Source organism: Desarmillaria tabescens (genome assembly GCF_030435595.1).
Source record: "Desarmillaria tabescens strain CCBAS 213 chromosome Unknown EV420scaffold_59, whole genome shotgun sequence".
In the NCBI taxonomy this organism is placed as follows: Eukaryota; Fungi; Basidiomycota; class Agaricomycetes; order Agaricales; family Physalacriaceae; genus Desarmillaria; species Desarmillaria tabescens.
In genome coordinates, this window is record NW_026848358.1 from 221,889 (window position 1) to 246,414 (window position 24,526).

General features: G+C 49.4%; 7 protein-coding genes across 7 annotated transcripts; 1 reads left to right on the plus strand and 6 right to left on the minus strand.

The window, feature by feature from the left end:
• Positions 1 to 8,338: 8,338 nt before the first annotated feature.
• On the plus strand, positions 8,339 to 8,812 carry EV420DRAFT_1724266 (uncharacterized protein; the record flags this gene model as incomplete). Its single annotated transcript, XM_060479808.1, has 1 exon — positions 8,339 to 8,812. A coding segment is annotated over one exon (474 nt), but the record flags the coding sequence as incomplete, so codon positions are not given.
• Positions 8,813 to 10,641: 1,829 nt separating this feature from the next.
• On the minus strand, positions 10,642 to 12,385 carry EV420DRAFT_1485041 (uncharacterized protein; the record flags this gene model as incomplete). Its single annotated transcript, XM_060470155.1, is given in 8 exon segments — positions 10,642 to 10,757; positions 11,142 to 11,191; positions 11,249 to 11,334; positions 11,383 to 11,469; positions 11,550 to 11,684; positions 11,727 to 11,776; positions 11,796 to 11,923; positions 12,093 to 12,385. The coding sequence occupies 8 exon segments, from the start codon at positions 12,383 to 12,385 to the stop codon at positions 10,642 to 10,644; spliced, it is 945 nt and encodes a 314-aa protein (XP_060324714.1).
• A 2,812-nt stretch (positions 12,386 to 15,197) lies between these two features.
• On the minus strand, positions 15,198 to 17,445 carry EV420DRAFT_1030090 (uncharacterized protein). Its single transcript, XM_060465395.1, has 3 exons — positions 17,065 to 17,445; positions 16,919 to 17,008; positions 15,198 to 16,863 (listed from the first exon to the last, which is right to left on the minus strand). The coding sequence occupies exons 1-3, from the start codon at positions 17,237 to 17,239 to the stop codon at positions 15,239 to 15,241; spliced, it is 1,890 nt and encodes a 629-aa protein (XP_060324715.1). The 5' UTR covers positions 17,240 to 17,445; the 3' UTR covers positions 15,198 to 15,238.
• On the minus strand, positions 17,446 to 18,287 carry EV420DRAFT_1030188 (uncharacterized protein). The gene is made up of 3 exons (XM_060465397.1): positions 18,119 to 18,287; positions 18,032 to 18,068; positions 17,446 to 17,977 (listed from the first exon to the last, which is right to left on the minus strand). The coding sequence occupies exons 1-3, from the start codon at positions 18,204 to 18,206 to the stop codon at positions 17,653 to 17,655; spliced, it is 450 nt and encodes a 149-aa protein (XP_060324716.1). The 5' UTR covers positions 18,207 to 18,287; the 3' UTR covers positions 17,446 to 17,652.
• A 500-nt stretch (positions 18,288 to 18,787) lies between these two features.
• EV420DRAFT_1576724 (uncharacterized protein) lies at positions 18,788 to 20,466 on the minus strand. The gene is made up of 3 exons (XM_060474510.1): positions 20,362 to 20,466; positions 19,032 to 20,305; positions 18,788 to 18,814 (listed from the first exon to the last, which is right to left on the minus strand). Exons 1-2 carry the CDS (start codon positions 20,425 to 20,427, stop codon positions 19,205 to 19,207), a joined length of 1,167 nt encoding a protein of 388 aa, XP_060324717.1. The 5' UTR covers positions 20,428 to 20,466; the 3' UTR covers positions 18,788 to 18,814; positions 19,032 to 19,204.
• Positions 20,467 to 21,022: 556 nt separating this feature from the next.
• EV420DRAFT_1649338 (fungal peroxidase) lies at positions 21,023 to 22,983 on the minus strand (the record flags this gene model as incomplete). The annotated part of the gene is made up of 9 exons (XM_060478296.1): positions 21,023 to 21,099; positions 21,158 to 21,285; positions 21,349 to 21,415; positions 21,470 to 21,532; positions 21,583 to 21,805; positions 21,859 to 22,154; positions 22,207 to 22,655; positions 22,711 to 22,807; positions 22,854 to 22,983. 9 exons carry the CDS (start codon positions 22,981 to 22,983, stop codon positions 21,023 to 21,025), a joined length of 1,530 nt encoding a protein of 509 aa, XP_060324718.1.
• A 411-nt stretch (positions 22,984 to 23,394) lies between these two features.
• On the minus strand, positions 23,395 to 24,396 carry EV420DRAFT_1030150 (uncharacterized protein). Its single transcript, XM_060465396.1, has 5 exons — positions 24,249 to 24,396; positions 24,051 to 24,148; positions 23,927 to 24,001; positions 23,606 to 23,870; positions 23,395 to 23,549 (listed from the first exon to the last, which is right to left on the minus strand). The coding sequence occupies exons 1-4, from the start codon at positions 24,335 to 24,337 to the stop codon at positions 23,752 to 23,754; spliced, it is 381 nt and encodes a 126-aa protein (XP_060324719.1). The 5' UTR covers positions 24,338 to 24,396; the 3' UTR covers positions 23,395 to 23,549; positions 23,606 to 23,751.
• Between the last annotated feature and the right edge of the window lie 130 nt (positions 24,397 to 24,526).

Genomic DNA, 24,526 nt, shown 5'->3' on the forward strand with positions numbered 1-24,526 from the left:
CTTCGACGAGCTGCCACCACGGAAGCCGTGGGACCACGCCATTGAACTAATCCCCAATGCTAACGCCAACCTAGACTGTAAAGTCTATCCTCTTAACCCAGCGGAACAGGAGGAACTGGATAAGTTTTTGGATGAAAACTTGTCCACCGGACGCATCCAAACCTCCAAGTCGCCCATGGCGTCACCGTTTTTCTTCGTCAAAAAGAAGGACGGCAAGCTGCGACCAGTACAGGACTATCGCAAGCTCAACGAGATGACCATTAAAAATAGGTATCCGTTGCCCCTAATCAGGGAGCTTATGGACCGACTTAAACAAGCGAAATATTTCACCAAGCTGGACGTACGATGGGGGTACAATAACGTCAGGATAAAACAAGGCGACGAATGGAAGGCGGCCTTTCGAACCAACCAGGGTCTTTATGAGCCCCTTGTTATGTTCTTCGGCCTCACCAACTCGCCCGCCACTTTTCAGTGGATGATGAACGACATTTTTAAGGATCTTATCACCACGGGAGAAGTATCGGTCTACCTCGACGACATACTCATTGCGTCGAAGGGCAAAAAGGATCACCGGCGTATCGTATGGGAGGTGTTGCGCATTCTTCGGGAGAACAAGCTGTTCCTCAAAGCCGAGAAATGCGAATTCGAAGTGGAAGAGACGGAGTACTTGGGCGTACTCATCAGTGAAGGAAGGATCCGCATGGACCCCGTCAAAATTGCCGGGCTATTGGATTGGCCAGTCCCGTCCAAGAAGCAAGAGCTCCAGTCATTCTTGGGCTTTTGCAACTTTTATCGACGGTTTATCCGCGATTACAGCAAGCACGTTAAACCCCTCACAACGCTCACGGGAAAAGTAGACTGGAACTGGGGAAAAGCCCAACAGGAGGCGTTCGAAAAGCTCAAAGAACTGTTTCGCGAAGACGTAGTACTGACCATTCCCCTCGACGAAGGAAAGTTCAGGGTGGAGGCGGACTCCAGTGAAGGAGCAATCGGGGCCGTATTATCTCAATGGCAAAAGGAAAAATGGCGACCAGTCGCCTTCCTTTCCAAGTCCCTGTCTGTCACCGAACGAAATTACGAAATCTATGACAAGGAACTCTTAGCGATAATGATTGCGCTGGAAGAGTGGCGCCAGTACTTGATGGGTGCCCGGGAAGACTTCGAGATTTGGACGGACCACTCCAATCTCCAATACTTCCGCAAGCCGCAAAAGCTCAACTGGCGACAAGCTAGATGGGTAACTGAACTGGCGGAGTACCAGTTCACCCTCCATCATAAGCCCGGGGCCCAAAATCGAAAGGCGGATTTGCTATCAAGACGGGCAGATCACAATCAAGGGAAAGGAGACAACCAGGACGTGACGGTCCTGAAGCCCACGCACTTTTGGGCATTAATTATGCCCACCGCAGGAGAGCTCCAAGAAAAGATCCGACTAGCCACTCACGATCCCCGCAAGTGGGATCGGGGCATCTCGGACTCCCTTAACCACGAAAAGGGGGTCTCCCGGGATCAAGGACTGCTGTGGTATGACAGACGCGTTTACGTGCCCAAAGATAGACAGTTAAGGGGAGAGATCATAGCCCTGCGACATGACCACGTAACCGCAGGACACCCAGGTATCGAAAAAACCAAAGAACTTGTCTTACGAGACTATTGGTGGCCCCGAATGCGCTCGGAAGTGGAAGCCTATGTATGGGGATGTGAAGTATGTCAACGAACAAAAGTAGATCGCCGTCCAAAAAGGGCGCCCCTCCATCCTAACGAGATTCCGGATCGACCCTGGACACATATTTCAGTCGACATGATCACCAAGCTCCCTGACTCCAAGGGAAACAACTCCATCCTTGTTATCGTCGACCGCTTTTCCAAAACCATCATTCCTATCGCCTGCACAGAAGAACTGTCCTCGCTGGGCTTTGCCAAAATCTTGCGGGACCACGTTTACGTACCGTATGGCGTAATGCCAACGAAGGTCATATCAGACAGGGGGGCCGTGTTCGTGTCCAAGTTCATGAAGGAGTTTTACGCTCTCCTTCAAGTTACAGGGAACCCCTCCATGGCCTACCACCCTCAGACGGACGGACAGACCGAGAGAGTCAACCAAGAAATCGAAAAGTATCTCAAAATGTTCGTCAGTTACAGACAAGACGATTGGAGCGAGTGGTTGCCCCTCGCGGCCTTCACTCATAACAATCGAAAACATTCCGCTACAGGCTTCTCCCCATACAAGGTCGTTTTCGGACGTGACGGGCAGGTCATCAAGACCGCACAACGCCCAGACGCGGTACCTGCCGCCTCCAAACTAGTTCGAGGGATCCAAGAGATACAAGAAAAGGCCCGGGAATCCCTGGAGCGGGCAGCCGAATCGATGAAGAGGGGCTATGACAAGCATAAGCAAAAGGCCGTGGAGTACCAAGTCGGCGACAAAGTATGGCTGGACTCCACCAACCTTAGTATTCCCCGTCCAACCAAGAAACTAGGGGACCGACGGGTTGGCCCGTTCACTATCGTAGCCAAGAAGGGAGCGTCAGCCTATGAACTTAAGCTCCCACAAAAATGGCGCATTCACAACCGTTTCAACGAATCGTTACTATCTCCATACCACGCACCTGAATTCCCAAATCAACTGCGGCCTGAGAGGCCACCCCCCGAGTTAATTGATGATGAGGAAGAATACGAAATCGAAGAGATCGTATCCGAAAGAGATCGAATCGTTGGCCGCGGAAAGACCCGTCGGACAATCACCGAGTATTTGGTCAAGTGGAAAGGATATCCCGGCGAGGAAAACTCCTGGGTTAAACGATCCGACATGGCCAACGCGGAAGAACTCGTAACCGATTATGAGGCCCGGGTTCAAAAAATAGTATGGACAGTTAATGAAAAGGGGACAACGCTGGGGTACGACGACAAAATACCTCGTAATCTCCCCATTGAATATCATGATCCCGACACCCCTTGTGTCACTGATATCATTACTGTCTACTCTTCGGAGTGTACCGCACCTGCCCACTCTGAGGAACTCAACGCAATTGACGACACACTCTCGCCCGACAACGCTCCTTCTAACTACTCCGACATCGATGAATCGGACGTAGACAATCTCCAACGAGTCATTGAAGACTGGGACAAGAATGAGGATGATGACAACGATGATGAAGATGACGATGAGTGGTCGTTCTACTCTGAATCACAATCCTCTTCTTCCCAGCAAGCATCCCTCGACTCCTCCGGAACGGAGGAGTCTTAAAGCAATACTTACGGTGTAGAAGGGGATTTCCACTGCTCAATTACGAGCACTGAACCCTTAGGGATCGCGGATCCCGACAGACAATTGAGGCTTAACCGGCGCAAGGTGGCTCAGGAAAGCTAGGAACCTGAGCCCAGGGGGAGAGAGGGTCTGAGGCCGAACCCAACGAGTGACTTTTTATGGCATAGCGGAGGCCCAATCGATCCTGTTTTAAAGCAGAAGGGAGCCCCTCAATTCGCTCCTGTGGAGGGAAGCAGATATATTCTCATTCGGGACAAATGAGTCTTAAGGAGGGGGTAATGTTACGGTTATTCTTTTCTTTTTCTTTCCTTTCTTTTCTTTTCTTTTCTTTTCTTTAGTCAGCCGGATTACGCGATGCGCGATCATCACGGACTGACTGCGCAGTAGTATTTTTAGATTACTCACGTGTATTTAAGTAGAGCCTCAGCTGGCCTGAACCCCAGCTTCGGCTAAGGTTAATTCTACCTAACATCGAACTCCGGCCTTCGTGACTATCTGTCCCATCGACTTTCATCGCCTTTGACTTACTAGAGTATCGTCTACCGAAGTGCGAGTAGCGATCCTAGCACGATCTAAGTCGATAGAGTTAGTGGCTAACAGTGGGGGAGGGCGCGCTGCCCTGTGTTCGGCCCTGGCCAAGGGCATTTGTGCTCGGCATTGTAACCCCCACTAGCAATCCATACTTATCCTCCTTCCTATCCCCGGCGGTACTCTCGGTGACCCTATGTGGACGCACACATATTGGCTCGCCAAGGGGGTCGGCACCGTTTGTGGGTGAGGCTACTACTGAGTGTAGGTGGTCCCCTTGGTTCCTAGCCTCAGCTGCTTTTCCACCGCTGACTGGAGGAACAACGAGTGAAGGCCCGTCAGTCGGGGTCGTCGGCTGATTCTCCCTCCTGGGTCGACCGCTACCACGTCTGGCGCTAGTCTGGACTTGACCTGAGGCGCTCGCTGGGTGCTCCAGACTTTTCCCTGTTCGGTCAAGCGGGGGTTCCGGAGGTCAGACAGCCCCTAGGGGTTCATTGCTAGATGCAGGCTGCATGGAGCGGCGGAAATCCCCTCCTACGCCATTGGCGTTTTGCGATTCTTCATCCTTGATTTCTTCTACTGGTAACGCGGCAAAAAAGTTGATATATTGTTCAAATGGAGTACCTACATACATAGTATAAGTCCGACTAGTAGTACAGGAGTGCACACCAGATGAAACTAAGTCCTTTGCCGACGCCGTCGAATCGCTTATTTCGATGCCGGCTCATCTTTTGACGACTTGCTCTTGTCCTTGACCTCCTCAATCTTTGTATCCTTTCCATTCTCCTCCTTCTCGGCCTCTGCGAGTAACTGTCGAAGTCGCTGGGTGGGGATCTTTTTTCGTGGGGGGAGCTTGACAGGGAGCCACTTGGATTTGTCCGTCGGGCATTTATGGTCCCAGCTCCACCCAGTATTTCCGCACTTGAAGCATCTTTTATCGCTTCGTAGCTTATCAATCTCCATTGGCTGCCTGGCACCTCCATAGGTGGTCCCCGTGGCATCCTTCTTATCGCCACTGGAGCCCTGGCCTCCCTTCGATGATTGATTTTGATTGCCTCGACCCGAACCACCGCTTTGGTTTGAGGAGGACTTATTGCCCAGTCCTTGGGCGACATTGTATCGGTAGTTGGCGTCGATCCTCAGGACATGCCCTTTCCATTCGGCATAGGTTGTGGGGCGCTCATTGTCCCCATGCATAACCGTGTTTCGAACTGTGGGTCGGATTGTGGCTTCCACGGCTTCGAACATCTGCTTCTCGTCTCTGAATTCTTCACACTTATGAGCTAGCCTCTCAAACTTCGCGAAGAACTCTATCACCGACTTGAAGTCCGATTGGCGGACCTTTTTCCACTCCTGCTTCCAAATGGTTAACTCCGCTACCTCGTGGAACTGGACGGTTAGGTCATGGGAAAATTCATCCCACGTGGGGAATCTCCAGTGCCCTCATGGGTCCCGGTACCGATAGTATTGGTCACCCCACCATTCCTGCGCCTTTCCCCATAGGTACCCTTGGGCGAAGGTAATGCGATAGGGGTTTTGCCCCTGGTCATTCATGGTGTAGTACATCGGGAATACCTGGAAGTACACCTCGCAGTGGTGCAGGAATCGATTGATGTCTGAAGACACCCCGGTGAAGTATTCCGGCTGCATAATCAACTTGGGTTTGACATCATTCCACGGATTGTTTACTGCTCCCAGCGCCAACTGCCATAGGGGAATAGGGTCCGGAGGCGATGGGGGCACTGGTGGGACTGGCAGATTTGGGGGTCATGGTAACGATCGTAGCCTAGGGTTGTCCCTGGGAGGGGGGTATCCCCCTGGGTAATTAGGTGGTAGCGGCGGCGGTGGGGCTTTTGGAGGTTGCGGTGGTACTGTCGATCCTTTCCCTTTATCTGGGTTAGAGGGCCCGGCCCCCAAATCTGCCCATCTGTCATCCTTGTCATCTCCTCCTCCTCCAGCCCCGTAGGTGCTAAGCGGGTGGGGCATCGGTGCAGGTCGTCGGTATGCCGCGCAACCCGGCTTGGCATAGTCGGGGTGACAAATATTCCATACTATTGCCGCCCAGTGCCAAATGTCAACTTCTACAATGTTTTTCATCAAATACTCGTCCCCGTCGAGTCGAGCATTTAGGTAATCCTCTCCTGCTTCCGTGAGCAGCCACTGGAGGTCGGTTATCATGTCTTCTGCAATTAGTTCGTATAAATTGTCCCAGGTGAGCAGGTTTAGGGCAGGTGGTACCACCGTTATCGGTTCAGTGAGTACCCTCCGGATGTCCCTCATCACCTCCCTCATGATCGTGCTGAGAGGCAGCCTGTTCGGCATTCCACCGGGCGACCTCCTCTGCGGTCCATTGCCTGCTTCCTCTGGTTGACCAAGGTCCTGGGTGCTCCCTCTCGTGTCGCGCCCGTTGAAGCCTTTCCCGGTTATACTCAGCGAGATCAGAGCAGTCCTCATCGAGTGTCTCGAAGAGGAAGTCCTCAAGGGCTGCATCATGCCACTCAAGGTTGTCGCGCGCTCTTCTGGAGGCTTCCCGAAGTCGGAGCTCGGCGGTTCTAAACCTTTGGTGGGCTTCGGCATCGGTGGCATCGGGCTCGAGAGGAAGGTGGAAGCTAAGGTCTCGAACGGCGCGACGCTCTGCATTTCGAGTGCGTGCGCTTGCTGTTCTTCCTCGGTCCACGAGGGCCACTCCTTCTGGGGTGAGCCGGGCATTTCTAAGGTTGAAGTTGAACTGGACGAGCGTATTGTACTCATCGGTCCAGGGTCTCTGATTGATGGGCTGGGGGATTGCGAATGCTCTCGCCTGGACCGACGGAGTGAAAGGGGGAACTGCGGGGAGTTGGTCGGAGGAGGAATCTCCTCCAAACTCACGGAGTATCCTTCTTCCTTCTTCTGTGTCTCCTGGGTATTCCGTCCACTCAATCTCCTCTCTCTGTTCTGTGTCGGTAGTTCCTGGGTTGTATAAATCGGGGTGAGTGTCCGGGGAGTACGCCTCAATGGTGTCCCAGATACGCTCTTCTGTTTCAGCAGGGAGGGTAATGGCCCTCTGGACCGGGGTGTCCTCGGGTCCTGCGGGGGTGGCTGATACGCCGGCCACAGGAGCCTCTTCCCTGGTGAAGACCCAACTGGTGGCGGGGTGCCAGGCCATGGGGATCCCCTGTGACTCTCTTCCCATGCCTGGCACGATTCAACCGTTATAGGGGTCTGTTCCAGCTGGACAGGCGGTAGTTGCGGCGGAGGCCCCAAGGCTGAGCTCTCTGTCACTCTCCTCATAGCGGCTTCCGCCGAAGTACCCTCCTTCCCTGTTGATCCTCCTGACTCCAGAATCATCCTCATCGCCGTCGTTCTCCACGTAGAGGCTGTCGATGATGTCTTGGAGGCGGATTCTTTCGAGGTCGTCCCCTTCGTGCCCGACGTTGTCATCTTCTTCTTGGCTCGAGCCCATATCCCCTCCTTCTTCTCCTCCAATGGAAGGGAGGTCGATGATTCCTGGGGGAGATACATGGATGTCTGCGAGTAGGTCGACGCCTCGTACATCTGTGATGTCAACAGAGGCTGCTCTTGGGGTTGGGGAAGACTCCCCGGAATTTGAGGATTCTCCTCTGGGTGTGATGGGTCGTCCATCGTGAAGTGTGGGTTGCACTGGAATGTGCGGATATGGAACGGTTGGATACAGAATCCTGAGATGCGGGATGTAGTGGAATGGGAGTCTGGCTCTTCGAGCACGGGTGCAACACCTGTAGACTGCCCTAATGGCGAGTGCTAGGAGTGCCCCTGCAAGTAATCCAAAAGCTACTGCAACAGTTGGTAGCAGTTCAGCAAGTGGCATACGAACTGTCGGATGGCGAGAATGGTGAGTGCAATGAGTATGGCGATAACCAGGCTGAGGTCGGTCTCGTAGTCGGAACCGGTCATCAACGAGGGGTCGTTTAGGTCGAGAGTGCCTGTCAGTGTTAGCAGTACCACTGCCAACAGTGAAGCAATTTTGAGGGAAGATATGAAGAGATTCGTTGTCGTCAAATTCGAAGATATCCCGTATACGCTACTAGGAGCAATGCTGCTAGTACCGGAGCTGTGATATAAATTCGGATGACGAACACGATAAGGATCGTGGTTAGGATCGGGAATAGTGAGTCAAGTAGTATGGTGGGTAGGACCCAAACGACTACCGCCGTGAAGAGTAATAGAGAATAAATGTTGGGCAGCGTACAACACTGAGCAACGTATGGCGAGCTTCGGCTAAATGTCAACAACCAACTATAATCGACTTAGATCAACTAAGGATCGCCACTCGCACTTTGGTGGACGATACTCTTAGAGGTCAAAGGAGATGTATAGGAGTCAATCAATGACTTAGATAGTCACGAAACAGGGAGCTTTGAGTTGGGTAGATTAAACCTTAGCCGAAGCTGGAGTTTAGGCCAGCTGAGGCTCTACTTAAATACACGTTGAGTATGCTAATAATAGTACTGTGAGAGACCGTCCGTGATGATCGCATATGAGTAATCAAGCTGAGTAAATGAAGAAAAATGAATAAACCATAACAATGTCCCCACTATTGGAGAGGTGTATTTCTTAGCCAAGAAAGTGGTGTGCTACTTGAGTGGACTGGGACAGCCATTGAATTCTAATGCTGACAACTTTGAGAGTGATCGGTGTTGGTTCAAGTGTGCATGGACACTCCAGGAGCTCAGCAGGAATATAATCATTGGTGGGAACACTGGCAATCAAAAGCTACGGGCCAAGTTTTATAAGCAACTATCATTGCTGCAGAATATGAGGAGTCAACGGGATGTATATAGTGTGCTATTACATATGCAAAAGCGGGTTTCAACAAATCCTGTGGATAAAATTGCAGGGATGGCATATCTTTTGGATTCTGAATGTATACCAGCATACTATGGAAAGCAGTCTGAAGAGGATGCATGGATAGCACTGGTAGATGCAGCATTGCGCTGGTGCCAGGGAGATTTGCTTTTCCTGTATCCTAAACCTGGAAATGGAATGAAAATTTGGTGACCATCATGGAATCAGGTCATGACAGAAACACTTTCATCAAAAAACCAACGGAAGGATGTGTGGTTTGGTTGCTTGAATGAGGATGTCCATTCAGATGTTGACTCATACTACCAAGGCTTCATCATTGAATCAGCCTTTGTTCAAGGATTATCTGCTGAGGGAGACTCACAAAGACAAGCCTTGCGACAGGGAGAGCTTGTTGTCAAAGACAACACTGGGGCAAAGTGTATATTCAAGATCTCTGCCTTTCATCAGTATCCAATACCAGATGGCTTATACACATTGCTAGGCACTGCACGTGGATATAGACATAGATGGGTTGTTGGGCAGAGACTGCCAGATCAGAGGCTAAAGAAGTTATCAGTATTCCAGATGTATGAGGACCTTATGTCATTAGTGTCACAGGGTATTGCTACAAAGGTTCATACTACTTTTCTTGCTTGATGAATAAATGTCCACAAATTTGACACAAATTTTTATTGTGATAATGTTGTGTAAGGGACATTTCAAATGCTGGTCCCAGGCTCAGCAAGAATCTCACTATTCCATCTGTTATTCCTTCACTATCCTTGCAAAGTTTCACACTCATATTGATCATGCCACACACCACACTCTCAAATCTGGAAGGAATTCATCTATCCCAATGAGCCCATACTCCTCCGGATGCCTTATCAATCTTGCAGATCAAACAATACAGCCTTCAAATACCCATCACCTAAAGGAATGCAGGCTTGTTATTGACTCTCATTCAATGCTTATAGAGTGCTTGGGGAGGGTTAATACCTGGGTGCAGATCAAAGAAAGGGGTGATATTTGCTGAATGTATTTGCATTTGGGCATTGCCTGGTTGTTCACTGGTCTGTTGCCAATTTCACAGGTTATGCCCTGGTATAGGGTGTATCAGGATTCTAACAAGGTATATTGCATGCAAACGTTACAAGATTTTTGCCGTAGCCTAGATGCCTATGTCCCCAGTAACAACGACACCACTGCCGGCTCGAATCTACCGGTCATTGTACATCAGAAGGAAGAGAGCCCTAACGAAGCAGTGAAGCACCTTTAGACCTGACATCAGTACAACAAAGCCGAGAAGAACTGTGTATCTACACACCTCGCTTCCCCATCACCCAGACTTCATCGAGTCATCCAGCCACCTCCAAATCGTCCACTCTGAAATCTGACTTATTCACACCGAAATCCGTGGCCCCAAGTTCGCTGGGGAAAATAAAGCCGACTATTCATCAAAAATTTGGACCTATCATCAAAGATAGATTGCGAGTGGAGGAAGAAGATCTCGAACAAAGGAGTCATCATCATGCGAAAACCTTGAATGAGAGAGTGGGGGCTCGATGGAAAGAAGACGATGCTCAGCACAAAGGCTGTGTCAGCACCGGTTATCAGTTCGATGGATGACTGGCTGGTAACTAAACAGCTGTTGCTGGCAATGTCGAAGTTATCTCCCAACTTTGCTGGTCCTCTACCACGATCCTCCTGCTTTGTTTTTACCCCTCGTGTCGTCAGCGACCATCAATGCCGTCCTACCACTGCCACGAACCCAAGGACTTCCGTACCATTTGCTGAAGACTCATCAAACATCTCCAATGCGGGGACTTTGCAGCAAGATTTAAACTCGTGATTGACCCGATCTCAAGTGCAAGACGATGCCGCCACATCTAAACCTCAAGCTGTGCAGACCAAACTTTGATAAGACGTCGATTTCTGGAATTGAGGATGATTTATTGCGGGAAGGGTCGCATTTAGTGCTTTCGGACTTGGGGAACTCAGTCGGGACGTGCCGGGTGCCAGCCTCGCCATGTGCTCGTCGACCTTCACGCCTTCCACAAGATGTCACGGTCGACCTTGAGATCTTGAGACATGATGGGCTCGATCTTGTGCACAAGAGCTGACGACGACAGTCGGACGACTTTCCTGAAGCTTAGGAAGACTAGACGCATACCGACTTGGGATGGTCAATGTGCGCAGTAGGAGAGGAAGCTGACGAGAATTGTAGACTTCAGATGTGAGAAGGGGAGGAAGGGAACTCATGGTGGTGTGTAGGTGAGGAGAAAGCGTGGCAGTGGCAAGGAGTGAAAATCTGTCACTGATTTGATTGGATTGCTGTATGGTATGTTTTTCACAGCCTCCGCGGGTGTAGACTGTGGCGAAAGACGCTTGCATCGTGGCAATCGTTAAATCAAACAACAATATGCCATATTTATGTGGGCAATAATGAAGTCGACGTAGTAACAGCACGAGAATTGGGACACTATGGTGTACTCTAGGTAATAATGATGAGATGATTAACATGCCGGTCAAGAGAACAACATACCGCTGGGTACTAGGCTCATTTCAAAAAGCAAGATGCGTGTGTTGTGTACCCTGTCGCGAGGCAAGAGTCATGATACCGCAGGCAGGCAGGCATAGTCTACTATCCACCGTCGACCTCCACTCTCTCCCCATATGGCGGGGAACAATAAAATGCGTGCACGTGGAGAATCGGACACAGGCCAGAGATCTTCAAGCTTTATATGTGGAAAGGGCATCGGGTCGCAGATCTGAGGCTCGCGTACCAATGGGATTAAGTGAAGGACCAGCTCGAAACGGTTGCCGAACTTGCAGTTACGGGTCGCTTGGAAGAATTTGGCGCCTTGAAGCAGCTGTTATAGTGTATTAGCATAGGCGCATACGTTGTAATCATGCCTACCTTCATCCGCTGCCCTACCCACTGTCAGCCAACTGCGTAGTCATTGTCCTTCTCCACCTCCTTTGAGTCTGCATTGAACAGAACGGCCTTGAAGTCGCCATTCTGTTCGTACATTGCAGCTGCATGTCGCCACCCATTAGAAGGGTGATGGGGAACCCCTATCAGAAGCTATATGTTATCAGCGCGGACAGCTAAGATAGAAAAACGTACCTTTTCTTCCCTCGGAGTCGGTTTCTCAGTCAAGAGCCCGTAGATGGTCCCTTTCGTCCATCGTCAGACAGAACGTGCTCATCCGAGTGAGCGCATCTCTGTCCTTGGTGGCTACGAACAACGCCTCCTGCAAGACGCCAAACCTAAGGACGCTCGTGTGCCGCGGATCCTTCTCGTCACACTCTCGCATGTGAGTTCTGGAGAAAGGTCGCGTGGCCGTTGAGGGTGGTGATAGTAAGAGTCGAAGAAATGTGGGAGCCGACAACGCGTCACGATCGGCGAACAATCCTGGCCTTGTACCGCCACCATGCGCTCTGCCGTCAATGACGAGCTACTACCCAAATCGAGCGTCTCCGCGAGTAATACCTTCCACCCTCCTCCTGCACTGTCTCTACTTTAGTGACCGGTGACGTTTCCACTCCGTTCTCACAAGCACCTCTCTCCGGCACGCTACGTCTTTCCCCACCACCGAGAACCGAAAAACGGCAGTAGACACACCGCTTGAAGAGGAATCGAGGGTTGCGTTGACATGTAATAGCAGCAGGAAAGGGCGGAATGACCTCCTTCCCTCCAACCGCCTCTACTCTCCTCTCCATTGCTCGACGCATCGACATCGGCACGACATCCGGATACGCGGTAAAGGGAAGACGTAGGTCCATTGACTGATTGGGATGGGAGTCGACATTGGAACGCCGACAGTCTCTGGAAGAGTTGTTGTGGTACGAGCAACAGCGGAAGTTGCCGTCACTTGGACCCGCAACTTCGCTTCCCTTTGTACGCCTTCCTGCAGAGTTTTCACATCGCCTATCTACTCGCTCGCTGCATCTCCTGTCCGGAATCTCTATTTCTGTGGCTTCTATTCAAATAAAATCGCGTGGTTCGCGTGTTTATTTTGTTGCCCACTTGTTATGAGCAACATGATAGACTAGAAAGTCACGCAGCAAAAATCATAAAAAGCTGTTACCAGGGAAAAGGACGCAAGACTACTAGCATCGCTGCAGTGCTGTAATGATGACCTGTATAAGCACGCATACGTATGTAACACTGAGTGAGAATCAATAAAACTGATGACAAGACTGACTGACTGACTGACTGGATACCAGGATGATGAATTGAGCAAAGTCCCCTCTGCCATACATGCTCCCTGGGCCCACAGTCATATTTCGTTCAAGTACTTCGATCCCGAGACATGGCTCGATGTCGCACACCACGCCAGGACTTCCTCCCGGTAGATATTTCCTCGATCCGAAATTCACCTCAAAATCTTAATGCTGACTCGACGTCAGTGAGTCATATCCGCGAGGAGGAAGGAAGGATAGCGCCTGGCAAGGGAGAAAGCGTTTTAGCACACATATTGACTGGGCATCCAATGACTTACCATGTGAAATCTAAAACCCCCTCCCACAGTCGGAAAGTCCACTGATCCTTCTTGCGGGTAGTGAAATCCATCCTTCCTCCCAGACTCGCCACCGTTCCCGGGTACCCACTCGTCTCGGTCACCATAGCGCGATACATTACCCCCCCCGGCGTAAGTTCAATATGAGGTTGAGAGCATTCTTCGACGAAGGAGAAGGACGAAAGTGGAGCTTTCCGTGTTCCTGCGAGATGATTAATGACAAGAGAATGGATGCCGATAAGAGTAAACATACCGTAGGCGATGGAGGATGTAGTATATCCTTGACTTCCGGGAAAGAGGAGTCGCTGATATTACTGGTGTGAATGAAAAAAGACGTTTACACTAAAAAAGCACATACCGCAGCAAAAGATGTATATGCAGGTTATAGAAGAAAGCGAGGATCGATATTAGCTTGATTTTGATCTTAGCATCGATAGCTACCTGCGTATCAAAGTCAACACTTCACGCGTTCGCGTCAACCGCTAAGCACATACCTCTCAAGCAGACAGAACCGGGCTACTCTGTAACCCTCTCCCTCTCCATGACCAGTCCCCTCTCGGGTGGTTCCAATTCACCATCCCTCGTCGCGGCAGAGCAGAGGTACAGGACGGAATTGTTGCATGAAGATGGACGGACACGACGGCTCGAGCCCTTTGCAAGTCTCCCTCATTCCGTATCCTTACTGACTTGAACTAGGGCCGTCGAATCGTGTCAAGTGCCGGTATTGAACATTGACAAGTTGCTGTCGTGAAGAAAAGGAAAGGATTCCTAGGAGAGGAGATTGGGTTTCAGCGAAGATATTAACAAGATGGTTAACGACTCACCATGATCAAACGCCACCTGCACGTAGAGAAACCATCCTTCAACGAGAACCCACTGCCCGTCCTTTGTCATCTCTAGGTGTCCCTACATATCGCTCGCCGGAACGTAGTACGCCGTTCTGACGCAGTCTTGGTTCCACACATTGAGATTGAGACTGGCGACACCCAATGCTTAAATAAAACACGCGAGAATGGAAGAAAAAGACATACCAGACGACTACGGATTCTGCCCGCCTTGAACTCTTCTTGGAAGACACTGTACTCATGTTTAAATTATTGCCGCTCCCATTATCCTTTCATGGAGGAAGTAGTTACTAACCATTGTGTGTATGAGAGTTTTTAAATGCATCACTTACCGGCAGGAGACCCAACGCCAGAATCTAGACCGCAAAACCAACTATCATGATCGGAGAGTACGCTGATTCTCCCCTGCGCGAAGGGAAACTATCCTTCAGTGAGAACCGGAACCCCTCCAACTCACTGCCCGTCCTTTTGTCATCTCTAGGTGTCCCTACATGTCGCTCGCCGGAGCGCAGCACATCGTCTTGACAGGCTTGCAAATGAAAGTAAAATTGATTCCACTTAATCCTGAGATTTTGACGATGAGGCTTCCCCGTATTAGTTGATGTGACATGGACAGTTGGAACACCGGAAATCGCATGAAGAAAGAATGAAACACGGTGGTACGAACAAAAGAGGAAGTTGCCATCACTGACCTACCCGTTCTTCCCAAAGAGGCATCGACTCTCTTTTCTCCGCTCCTTCATCGACGTTTATTGTACCTCTGCCCCGACGCGCAATGTCATGATGTTGCGTGCCATCTGGGATCCCTGAATCCTGAATTTGAAGAGTCCCGATATACTTCCCGATATCGATAGGTGAGTTCTCACCTATACGGTCACATTCAAGAACATTGATGAACGATCTAAATTTTATTATTAGGTAGGACCCGCTTTATTTAGATCATCATCGCCTGCTCCTGGACAGAGCGAGTCAGCTAGGTATGTGCTCGATATTGCATTATCTTTTCTGTATGCCGATTATTTCCTCCTTTTCGGTAGGATTTCATAACAGCAGCCAAAGTACCGAGTTGGAACTACGACTGGCCCAGGAGTCTCTAAGCTGTACAAAAATGAAAATCATACACACGCTGGCGGTCAAACCAGATGTTAAAATAAGCGTAAGAATACAAGAGGTGCTAATTATTGTATAATTCAACGAGCGATGCATATAAACAAGCTGATGATTATAATTCTAGAATCATGTTCGAAATGTGTTGTGAACATTTATTCATATCAAGCAAGCAACGTAGTATCGGACCTGCCCTGTGACAGCAATAACACCATTGGTGCATCGCCCATGTCCATTTCGAATACTGACAACTTCTTTAGCCTCCGATCTGGCAGTCTCCACCCGACTACCCAGCACACCCTACTGCAAGATTTAACCTTGGCGCCTAGCAACGTGTATGAGCCATCCGGTATTGCGTACTGATGATAGGCGAAGATCTCAAATATACACTCTGTTCCTGTATTGTCTTCAACAACAAGCTCTCCTGATCGCACACGTCGTTGCGAGTCTCCCTCGGACAATCCTTTTACAATGGCCGATTCAACAATGTATCCATTGCGGTATGAGTCTACATCTGTCTTGCCGTCCAGATTCCAACAACCAATCTGCAAATTGCGGCGTTGCGATGGAAGTTCCTCGATCATGACCTGCCTCCATGATGGCCGCCAAATTTTGTTACCGTTTCCAGGTTTAGGATACAGGAAGAGCAAATCCCCTTGAGTGTGTTGTGCTGTCATATTCACCAAGGCTGCCCACACCTCCTCTTCGGATTGCTTTCCGTAGTAAGCCGGTATAGAGTTTGAATTCAGAAGGTACGCCATCCCCGCAACTTTATCCACAGGATTCGTCGACACCCGTTTCTGCATCTGCAACAACACTTCATACACACGGTGTTGACCGTGTATCCTCCGCAGTGATGATAACTGCTCCTGGAATCTCCATCGTAGCTCCTTGTCGTCAGTGACCCCACCGATGATCGGATGCCTGCTGATCTCTTGCAGGGTCCATGCACGCTTGAACCAACACCGGTCACTCTCAAAGTTGTCAGCGTCGGAACTCAACGGCCGTCCCAGCCCACTCAGATAACACACCACTTTCTCAGCCTGTTCATACACAGATCCAATGGTGGGCACATCCACTTTCCACTCCTCCACTCGCAGATCTTCCCTGCGGCCCCCTTTCTGTCTCAAGCAGAGTACATCCAGCCACACGTACTTTGCTCCTAGATTGAGCATCTCAATCCGGATGTGCTCCAGGCTGGTGTCTTTAGGGATTGGCACTGGCCATTCGTATCCGTTGATGGGTGTCAACACATCCTTGCGGTCTTCCTCGTCTATCCATGCATGCGATATCCCCCATGGCCATCGCCGGACAATCCACCATGGCACCACTCGGTTACTGTACAGGTCCCAGACACGCCGAGGGGGTAAAGATGGGTAGATGATTCTGTCTTCGACGAGTACATCCTGCACCATCTTTTGGTACTGCTCTTCCCACTTTGGTATATAATATGTCGGGTTGTGCCAAAATAAGCAGAGATGAGCAAACGCAGTCCCAAAGTCATAGTTTTTCGAGATGCAGTCCTCAAGTACGGAGTATATCCACGGAGGGAACAAAGTGTATGGCAGTACGAAGGTGGTGTTGAGCTTCGTCAAGAGTCCCTCCATGCCGAGGTCGGTGCAGAGAGTGTCGGCAAGAGTGGATGGTATGGCGAGTGTATTAGCAGTGTAGGACCGTTGCTTCAGTACTGGAATGGAAGTCGTTTCACCAAACTCAGAGGGCGGGAGGATTTCACCTAACCCAGAGGGCGGGAGGAGATCAACGGTCAGAGCACTCCACAAGAAGGACCCTAAATATTTATTTTTAGCATTTAACACCCTTCTTTTGTGATTTTACATGCTTACGCAGATCGGGGAGCGGTTTGCTTTGGAGCATTTTGGAAAGATCATCGCGAAGCCACCTGTTCGGAACGTTCTCATCCATTTCGGGTATTCCTAGTCATAGCCAGAATAAAGACATGAAATACTGAAAGTGATACGAGCACACATACTACTGCGAGTTCGAGAGGTCGATGAGATACGGTGTTGTTGGTATCGGCACAAGGTCTCGATCAGAAATGGCCCCGAATTCCGCGGCCTCAATGTGTGCCATGGCCATGAAGGTTCGTACCGTTTTGATCGGACGGTTGCGTACGTCTCATCGAGTGGACCCTTCATGGCGTGCATGAAAGCATTGTAGAGTAGATATCAAAATGGTAGGCGACTGTCTTAGAGTCAAACAATCGACGTTCAGAATCACTGAGAAAAGGCAGTTCAACCCAAGTTTACCAGTGTTATCCGATACAAAGAAAACGCCGTGAACAGACGTTCCCACACCTTTATGGACCGCTGTTGATACTGTATAGCAATAGCCTTTTTCCTGATGAACTGCCGGTTCCAGAGTCATGGCGGCAGAATCGGTTTTAAAATAGAACTAGTCACCTAGATTGTCGGCGATAAAGACATTGAGCGTATACGAATGATAGGCCTTGACCCTGATCGCCAGCGCAGATAATCTTGATGATGACAAAAAATGAACGTTCTCAACGATGGCGGGGGTGACGAGAAATCGGAAAAGTAGGGGGATTATATTCGTACTGCTAGGGCACAAAAGGTAAGGATTCAGCAGCTGGAAAGTCAAAGAATAGGAATTCGGTTCGAGGGAATTTCTGCGCTCCCAGAAAGCACAAAAGTCTGCCAACAGGCAGAGCTCGTAGGGTGGAGAGAAAAAGACCATACCATACCCATATGATTCCCTCCCGGGAACAACCCGACATTCCCAGTACTTCTCCCTGACGGATATTTCCTCGGTCGCGATGGCTGTCAGGGGGTACAAAAGACGGCGTCAAGTTAGGCTTTCTACATCTTGAAGGCCGAGTGTTCGTCAGAAAGGATTGGCAACACGAGAACACCACCGTATCCATTCTAAAACCAATTTCAATAAGAGGCGAGCTGAAAGATGACAGACGTACTACGAACACGACTGGCATTTGCTCCGAGAGACGAGGTCCATAGGCTGAAGAGACTATTAGCCAAAGATACGTAGCCGGAGAGTCAACAACGTACCTGGGAAAGCTATCTCCCATTCCTCTCTGCAAGGTCCACCTTCTCCCTCAAATCTCTCCAACGCTGCACCCAACCTAGCGTCGTCCATATACCTTCTTGCTTCGAACACAATCTGCTGACTCGATCAAAAAATCCTAATGCCGGTTCGACGTCAGTGAGTCCTATCTGTAAGGTAGGTTGCCACGAGGAGAAGGATAGGGCCTGAGAAAGGACAAAGCGCTTTAGCACACGTATTGACTGAACACTCAATGACTTACCATGATGAAATCTAAAACTCCTCCCACAGTCGGAGAATACGCTGATCCTTCAGGTTCCTGCACGTAGTGAAACCCATCCTTCTCCTCCAACCCACTGCCCAGACTCGCCACCGTTCCCGGGCACCCACTCGTCTCGGTCGCCGTAACACGATACGTTACCCTGGCGTAAGTTCAACACGAGGTTGAGGACGTTCTTCAATGGATCATGAAGGGAGAAGGCCGAAAGTGGGTATTCAAGTGAAAGGCCTCGAGCAGAGTTTCCCGCATCTTGAAGGGCACGTACAGGCTTAATACTGTTCCTGCGAGATGATTAATGACGAGAGAATGGACGTCGATAAAGTAAACATACCGTAAGCAACAGCGGATGTAGTATAACATCGTGGATTTCACCGTAGCATGGGAATTAGAAGTTGTTGATATTACTGGTGTGAATTATTTATAGCAATTTTGAAAAATGATGGGATTCCTGAAAAGAATCAAAAAGTTTTGGTCCCTGTTAAAACACCTCAGAGCCCGCACTCAGAGGGTCATGATGATTGACGTTGTAGGTTGTCTCAGATGGTGTGGGCGAGATCGGGCAGGATCGGGCAGGTATCAGTTGCGTCAAAATCTTTTTTTCTTTTTTGAGAATCTCATCCTTTTTCGAAATAGCAATAAAAAAGACGTTTACATCAAAAAAAAGCACATACCACAGCAAAAGATATATACGCATGTCATAAAAGAAAGTCAGGATAATCTACACATCTATTTTTATTAGACTCGTAGCCGTAGTCCATACTTAAAATTCAAGTTAATCAGTGGTATGATTCCTCATGAAATGCATACCAGGTCAAGAGGCATTAAGCAATGACGCAGACGACACTTCACTCAACCAATTCATAAAATCCCTATCCACAACATCAAACGCCTGATCCTCATCCAACTGACTGCAGAGCCATCCTAGCCACGGCATCCATCGCGTGTCGAGCGCGGACAGAATCCTCGCCGCCTCGACACCCCACTGCCTTCTCGCCCACCACGGCCCGTCCTCCGCCACCCGTTTCATCAAAACACAGTGATGCGCCAAGATGATCAGTGCACGCGGTTTCCTCTCTGCCAACAGACGAAAGAACGTATTGGGTGCCATTACCCACCACCAAAGCGCCGCGTCCCAATTTTGAAGTGACGCTTTCCATGATATCTCGAGGATATGGATCGATTCCTTATACGCAGCATATACTGATATGTCCTGTAGTTCCTCAAGATCCGGCGGCGACGGGTGCGCTGTGCTCACAAGTGTCGACAGAGATGATGAAAACGGTTCTTCCGAGGATGTAGACACCATGAATAACATCGGACGCAGGACACGCTGTGGCCAGAGTTTCGCAACCTTGCGGGCTATGACATTCCAGTCGCCCGCGGATAAGGAGACCATGGATGACGTAGCGAACTCATACATCGCAAGAAGACATAAGGCCATCAAGACAGCCCTAGCATCATTCTTTCCGCCATCCGTTTCTGCCATGTGTAGCCCCATTTTGGCTTGACAGTGGTAGGTGTTCGCAGCTACGGAATACCGACTGGCCGTGGGATCATCATGGTAAGCATGAAGCGCTGACATTGCCAGAATAGCGTAGAGGAGAAAATGATTTTTGGGATCGAACGCGAGTTTCGAAACGGAGGTGTCCCATACGCATGCTTTAGCGGGGTCAGGTGAGAGTGTGTGCGAAGTGGCGGTGGTATAGTGATGAATTAGTTCGAGAGTCAGCAAGTCGAATGAACCTGCACCGGTCCATTTCGATATTGTGGAAGGGGAATTTTCAGGTGAGGTACTTGATGTAGCACGGGTAGATGTCCCTGGTGCCACCGAGTGAGATTGTGAAGTATCGATCCAGACGCACTCTATGCTTCTCCTCGTACAGTTCTTGCAAATAGGCAATTCTTCATCGCACTTCATGAAGTTCAGGATCTGAGTTAATTATACAAAGGCTGACAATAAGTACATACCTTGACTCTGCGTCGTTTGCATGTTTTGCATCCAGTTCGTGTCTTAATGTGCGTGCGGATTGGCATAACAGAGCTGGTTACCCTTGCTCATGGCCGCAGTTGCTGTGGCCGGAGTTTCAAAATTTAAATTTCCATCTTTGTGAACTTTCGTGATATCACGGTCCCATGCCCTGAAAATATTCTCCTCTGCCGACAAGACCAGGGACGGACGCTCGAGAGAAGAATTAGACAATCCACACGAGAGACGTTTATTAGCGCACCGTGCATATTCCCACTCCCCAAACGCCCTGTTCAAACTTCAAAACCTTCAAGTTCGACTCTCATCTTGCAGAAGAACAAGCGAAGGCTCCGGTACGCCTCGTAAACCTAAAGCAGGCTCATGTCTGAAATTCAGACAGTACCCCAAAACCATTCCACGTCGATGTAACTTTTTATAGCACTTAGACATTCGAGTACTCATGCCCTGTCCAATCGCTACTGGTTAGAGCCTCCAGAAGGTCCAGATAATGCTTCTTCGTTATCCAAGGTCTTCAAAGGAATTTTGACGAATTTCAGCTCATGTCTAGAATGCGGAAGAGGTCAGAGTGACTAACTGTCCACAAAACTGAGCTCATTTATTTACTATATAAATATTAATTCAACATCTCTGTCTACAACTACATTAGGCGGCAATGGTATTCAATATAGCAGAGATGGAGGGCGAGAAGAAGTATTCTCCTCCCCGCGAGACAACGAAGTCTGATTAAAGATCATATTAGTCCAAACCTTCCAGTTCAAATTTCAAATGGACACGCACCATTCTGCAACGTGATAGCACGGCCAGGGTCTGTTGGATCTAAACCAGTAATTGGACGACTTCTTGATGAAGGGTCGGTTCCTGCAGAACCAATAATAGGATCCACACCGGTACTGGGGAGGAGGAAGCTACAGAGGGTTAAGTACTCAGACCAAGACATTAGGTATGGAAAAATCGAATTGCCTACTTACTTTGCGTTGTTGACCCACAACTGTTGCAAAAATCGGAAGCCGTTACCGATGTTAGATTGATATGCAACTATAGTAGCCTCAATCAGTCGACGCTCGTTCGAATCACTACATTTTAACTAACCAAAGGCGAGACCACGTTCCAAAGAAGCACTGGTGGTATTTGACGCTGCTTCGTCATCAGTTACTGTGAACATTTTATAAGCCGCCTGGTTTCGCCTACAAAAAGGATCTAACCTTCGGGTCCGTACGGAATACCAGCGCGAATGATGTGATGCGCTGTTTCCTCCGGAGTGAAATCTCCGCGAGGGCGTGTCTTTCTGGTATGAGCGGCAAACGGGCAGCGCGTCTGGTTGTTAAAGTCTGCATCATCATCGTGGTAAGTGAAGTTGTTGTTCAGCATGGGATCCGACGCCAACGTAGGATCGTCGAACAAGGGTGCAAGATAGACGGGAGCACCCTGAAAATCGCAAGTCAGCAGGAAGTAGATCTTTTCTCGGATGATAAACATACACTCTTCCATCGTCCAATCATACGCGCGCCTAATAAGGCAGATCCCTCTTCGGGAGTGAGAACACCCGGCTCAGAAATCGGGTTGTCCAACAAGAACTTGTTGAACTCTGGAACCAGCTGCTCCATCTGACGGAAGACCAGGAACGAGCCATCTTTAGCCCAGGAGGGACGAGTAGTACTATCACCGTCCTCGGCCAGTAAAATTTCCCCTGCATCGACAGCTAGCTGGCCGGGTAGAGGTGATTGTGTGAACCCTATGACTGCGGGCTGGCTTATTCCATCCATGAATCCGAAATCTGCACATGCATCATCATCATCAAGATGGATCGAAGGATTGCGAAGACTTACGTTCGTGGCCTTCCTCTGATCCAGGGCGAGCTTCACCTTGAACACGATGTAGCTCAGCGATGGAATCTCCCAAAGTTGACAAGAGGTCTGACAGGGTATCGTTGACATTATCAAGAGTATCTGATGCAAGCAAGAAAACGCCATGAACAGAGGTTCCTGCAAACGATTGCACCCAATTCCCAGTTCCGGGATCACCGATGGCAGCAGAATCAGCTTCCTGTCCCTGAGAATAGAACTGGTCGCCTAAATTGTCGGTGATACCTAGTGTAGAAAGTCCTGACTGGGAAAAAGCGAGATTGACTGCTGTTAGAGGCTGAGTTGTGACGTCCAATATTTGGGTAGTAGAAGTAATGAGAGGGTGGATATCCGTCGCCAGCTTGTTCTTAAAGTCAGTCGTGTTTTGAATACCGAAAAAGAAAAAGAGTTCTTTCTTCTTCTTCATTCCCACCCTGTATCGCTTCGCATCAGTTCAAGGAATAATGAAGAGAGCTTGAATTCACTGACAAGATATCTGCCTGGACATCAGTTAAGTTTAAACCAACGGATGCTGCTGCTGATTGAGCTTCTTGGGTAGTTGGCAGATTTGGTTGGGGTGCGGGATCTACTCGAAGCTTTAGCGGAATCACAGACGAACAGTGTTCACCTACCATTCAGTATAGATGTCGTTCGCATGACTTGCCGCCGACGTAGCCGGCCTGGATTATTGGGATGTCCAGCAGCATTGAAGGCCAGGGAGAGTGCTAGGAGAGAGGTAAAGATCGCGCCAGAAGCCTTCATCTCGGATAACCAGCAAAGAACGATGGTCAATGAACCACAACGAATACGACCAGCGTCTTTTAAAGCAAAATGTGAAACATATGATGAGTCAAGTCATGCAGAACTATTACTTTCCTTCACACAACCGCGAGAGATCGCGACGCTGGCATATTAGCAGTTATGTAAAGCCGATGATGAGGCTGTACTGGTGTAATATAATTTCGGCATTACCATTGTCAAGACGGTCATGAACTCACCATCATGAAAGGCATAATCCAGCCGCGTGAGAGTGAACTGGACCACCCACTCGCACGAGCCCAAAGCCCGCGAGGGACATTGTGAATCCATTCAGTCCCGTAGGATCCAGAACGAAGCAGATACTTGATGTAGAGCGCGCTACAGCATACAAACATGGTGTGTTGAGTTAGTTTTGATTTCCATAGCGGCGCCGGTATGCCGTCCCAACATGCTGCTGCCGAAAGCTAGCATTGGTGTCTAAACTTGAACAGCGCTTGAGGTACGTTCCTTGGGGTTCGGTTTGAGGTAGGAGCGCGCCATTCGTTAGAGTAGATCGCACTTCTCGTCACCTATGTATTCATTTCTCAGCATGACTGGGACTGCTGTTTCAAAGAATCACTCTTACAAAACGTCGCCATTACGCACTTGAGAAATAAGCTGCGTTCCAGTTGTCACCCATCTCTACGCAACACCTCGCGTTTTGGATTGGCAGTTGGTTCCTCGGAGCATAACATAACCAAATCTCGGTCTCAATTGATGCACCGGTGGTCCTTATGCTGTGGAGACGCGAATTTTCGCGGCACCGCGAGTAATCGTATAAGAGTTCGTGTAGTCATCCACGCCAACTCTGCCGTTCCGGCGATGATCGATGGACCTAGTCGTGCCCATGTCTGATATCAAGTAAAGTCAATAAAAAGCTAACGTACAACGGTGAAGGATCCCCGACCAAGCGGTGTTCTTCGTTTAACCTTCCATGATTGATACCATGATGCACAAGGTTCGGAAAGCTGATAGCCGTGTCCTACGAAATGAGCGTCAAACCACAGACCGAGAAAACAACGTACACTTACTACTTAGGAATGCCGTCGGCATTGCAAAGTTACTACCTGTAGAATCTGGATGAGCAGCAAGTAAGCAGGTGCTAGGTGCCATGGCCCTGGAAAGCGAGCTAGATTAGTGTAAGGCCTGTTCGGTCGGCAAGAACACTGTTCGTCAGTCAGTAATAAACCAAGACCGCCGCCTGAATGAACGTACGTCGCAAGAGCCACCTAATAGACCAATCATCACCGATAGTCACAAAAATACCCAAGGAACAGATTATCAATACAAGGGGGGACCTCAGATGTGCCGAGTTCATGCTAAGGTCGCCGCTCCCGACACACTTACGGGGAACGAGACGAGTCACCGCTCCATATCAAATTTCCTAACTATTTCCGGGCTGAATGCTGCTGACTCTTGACTTTATCAGGCACCTCTACACTTATTGCATCATCAGTGATAAGCGCCATGGGAGTATTCCACGCCTTGACAATTCTATGGAACATAA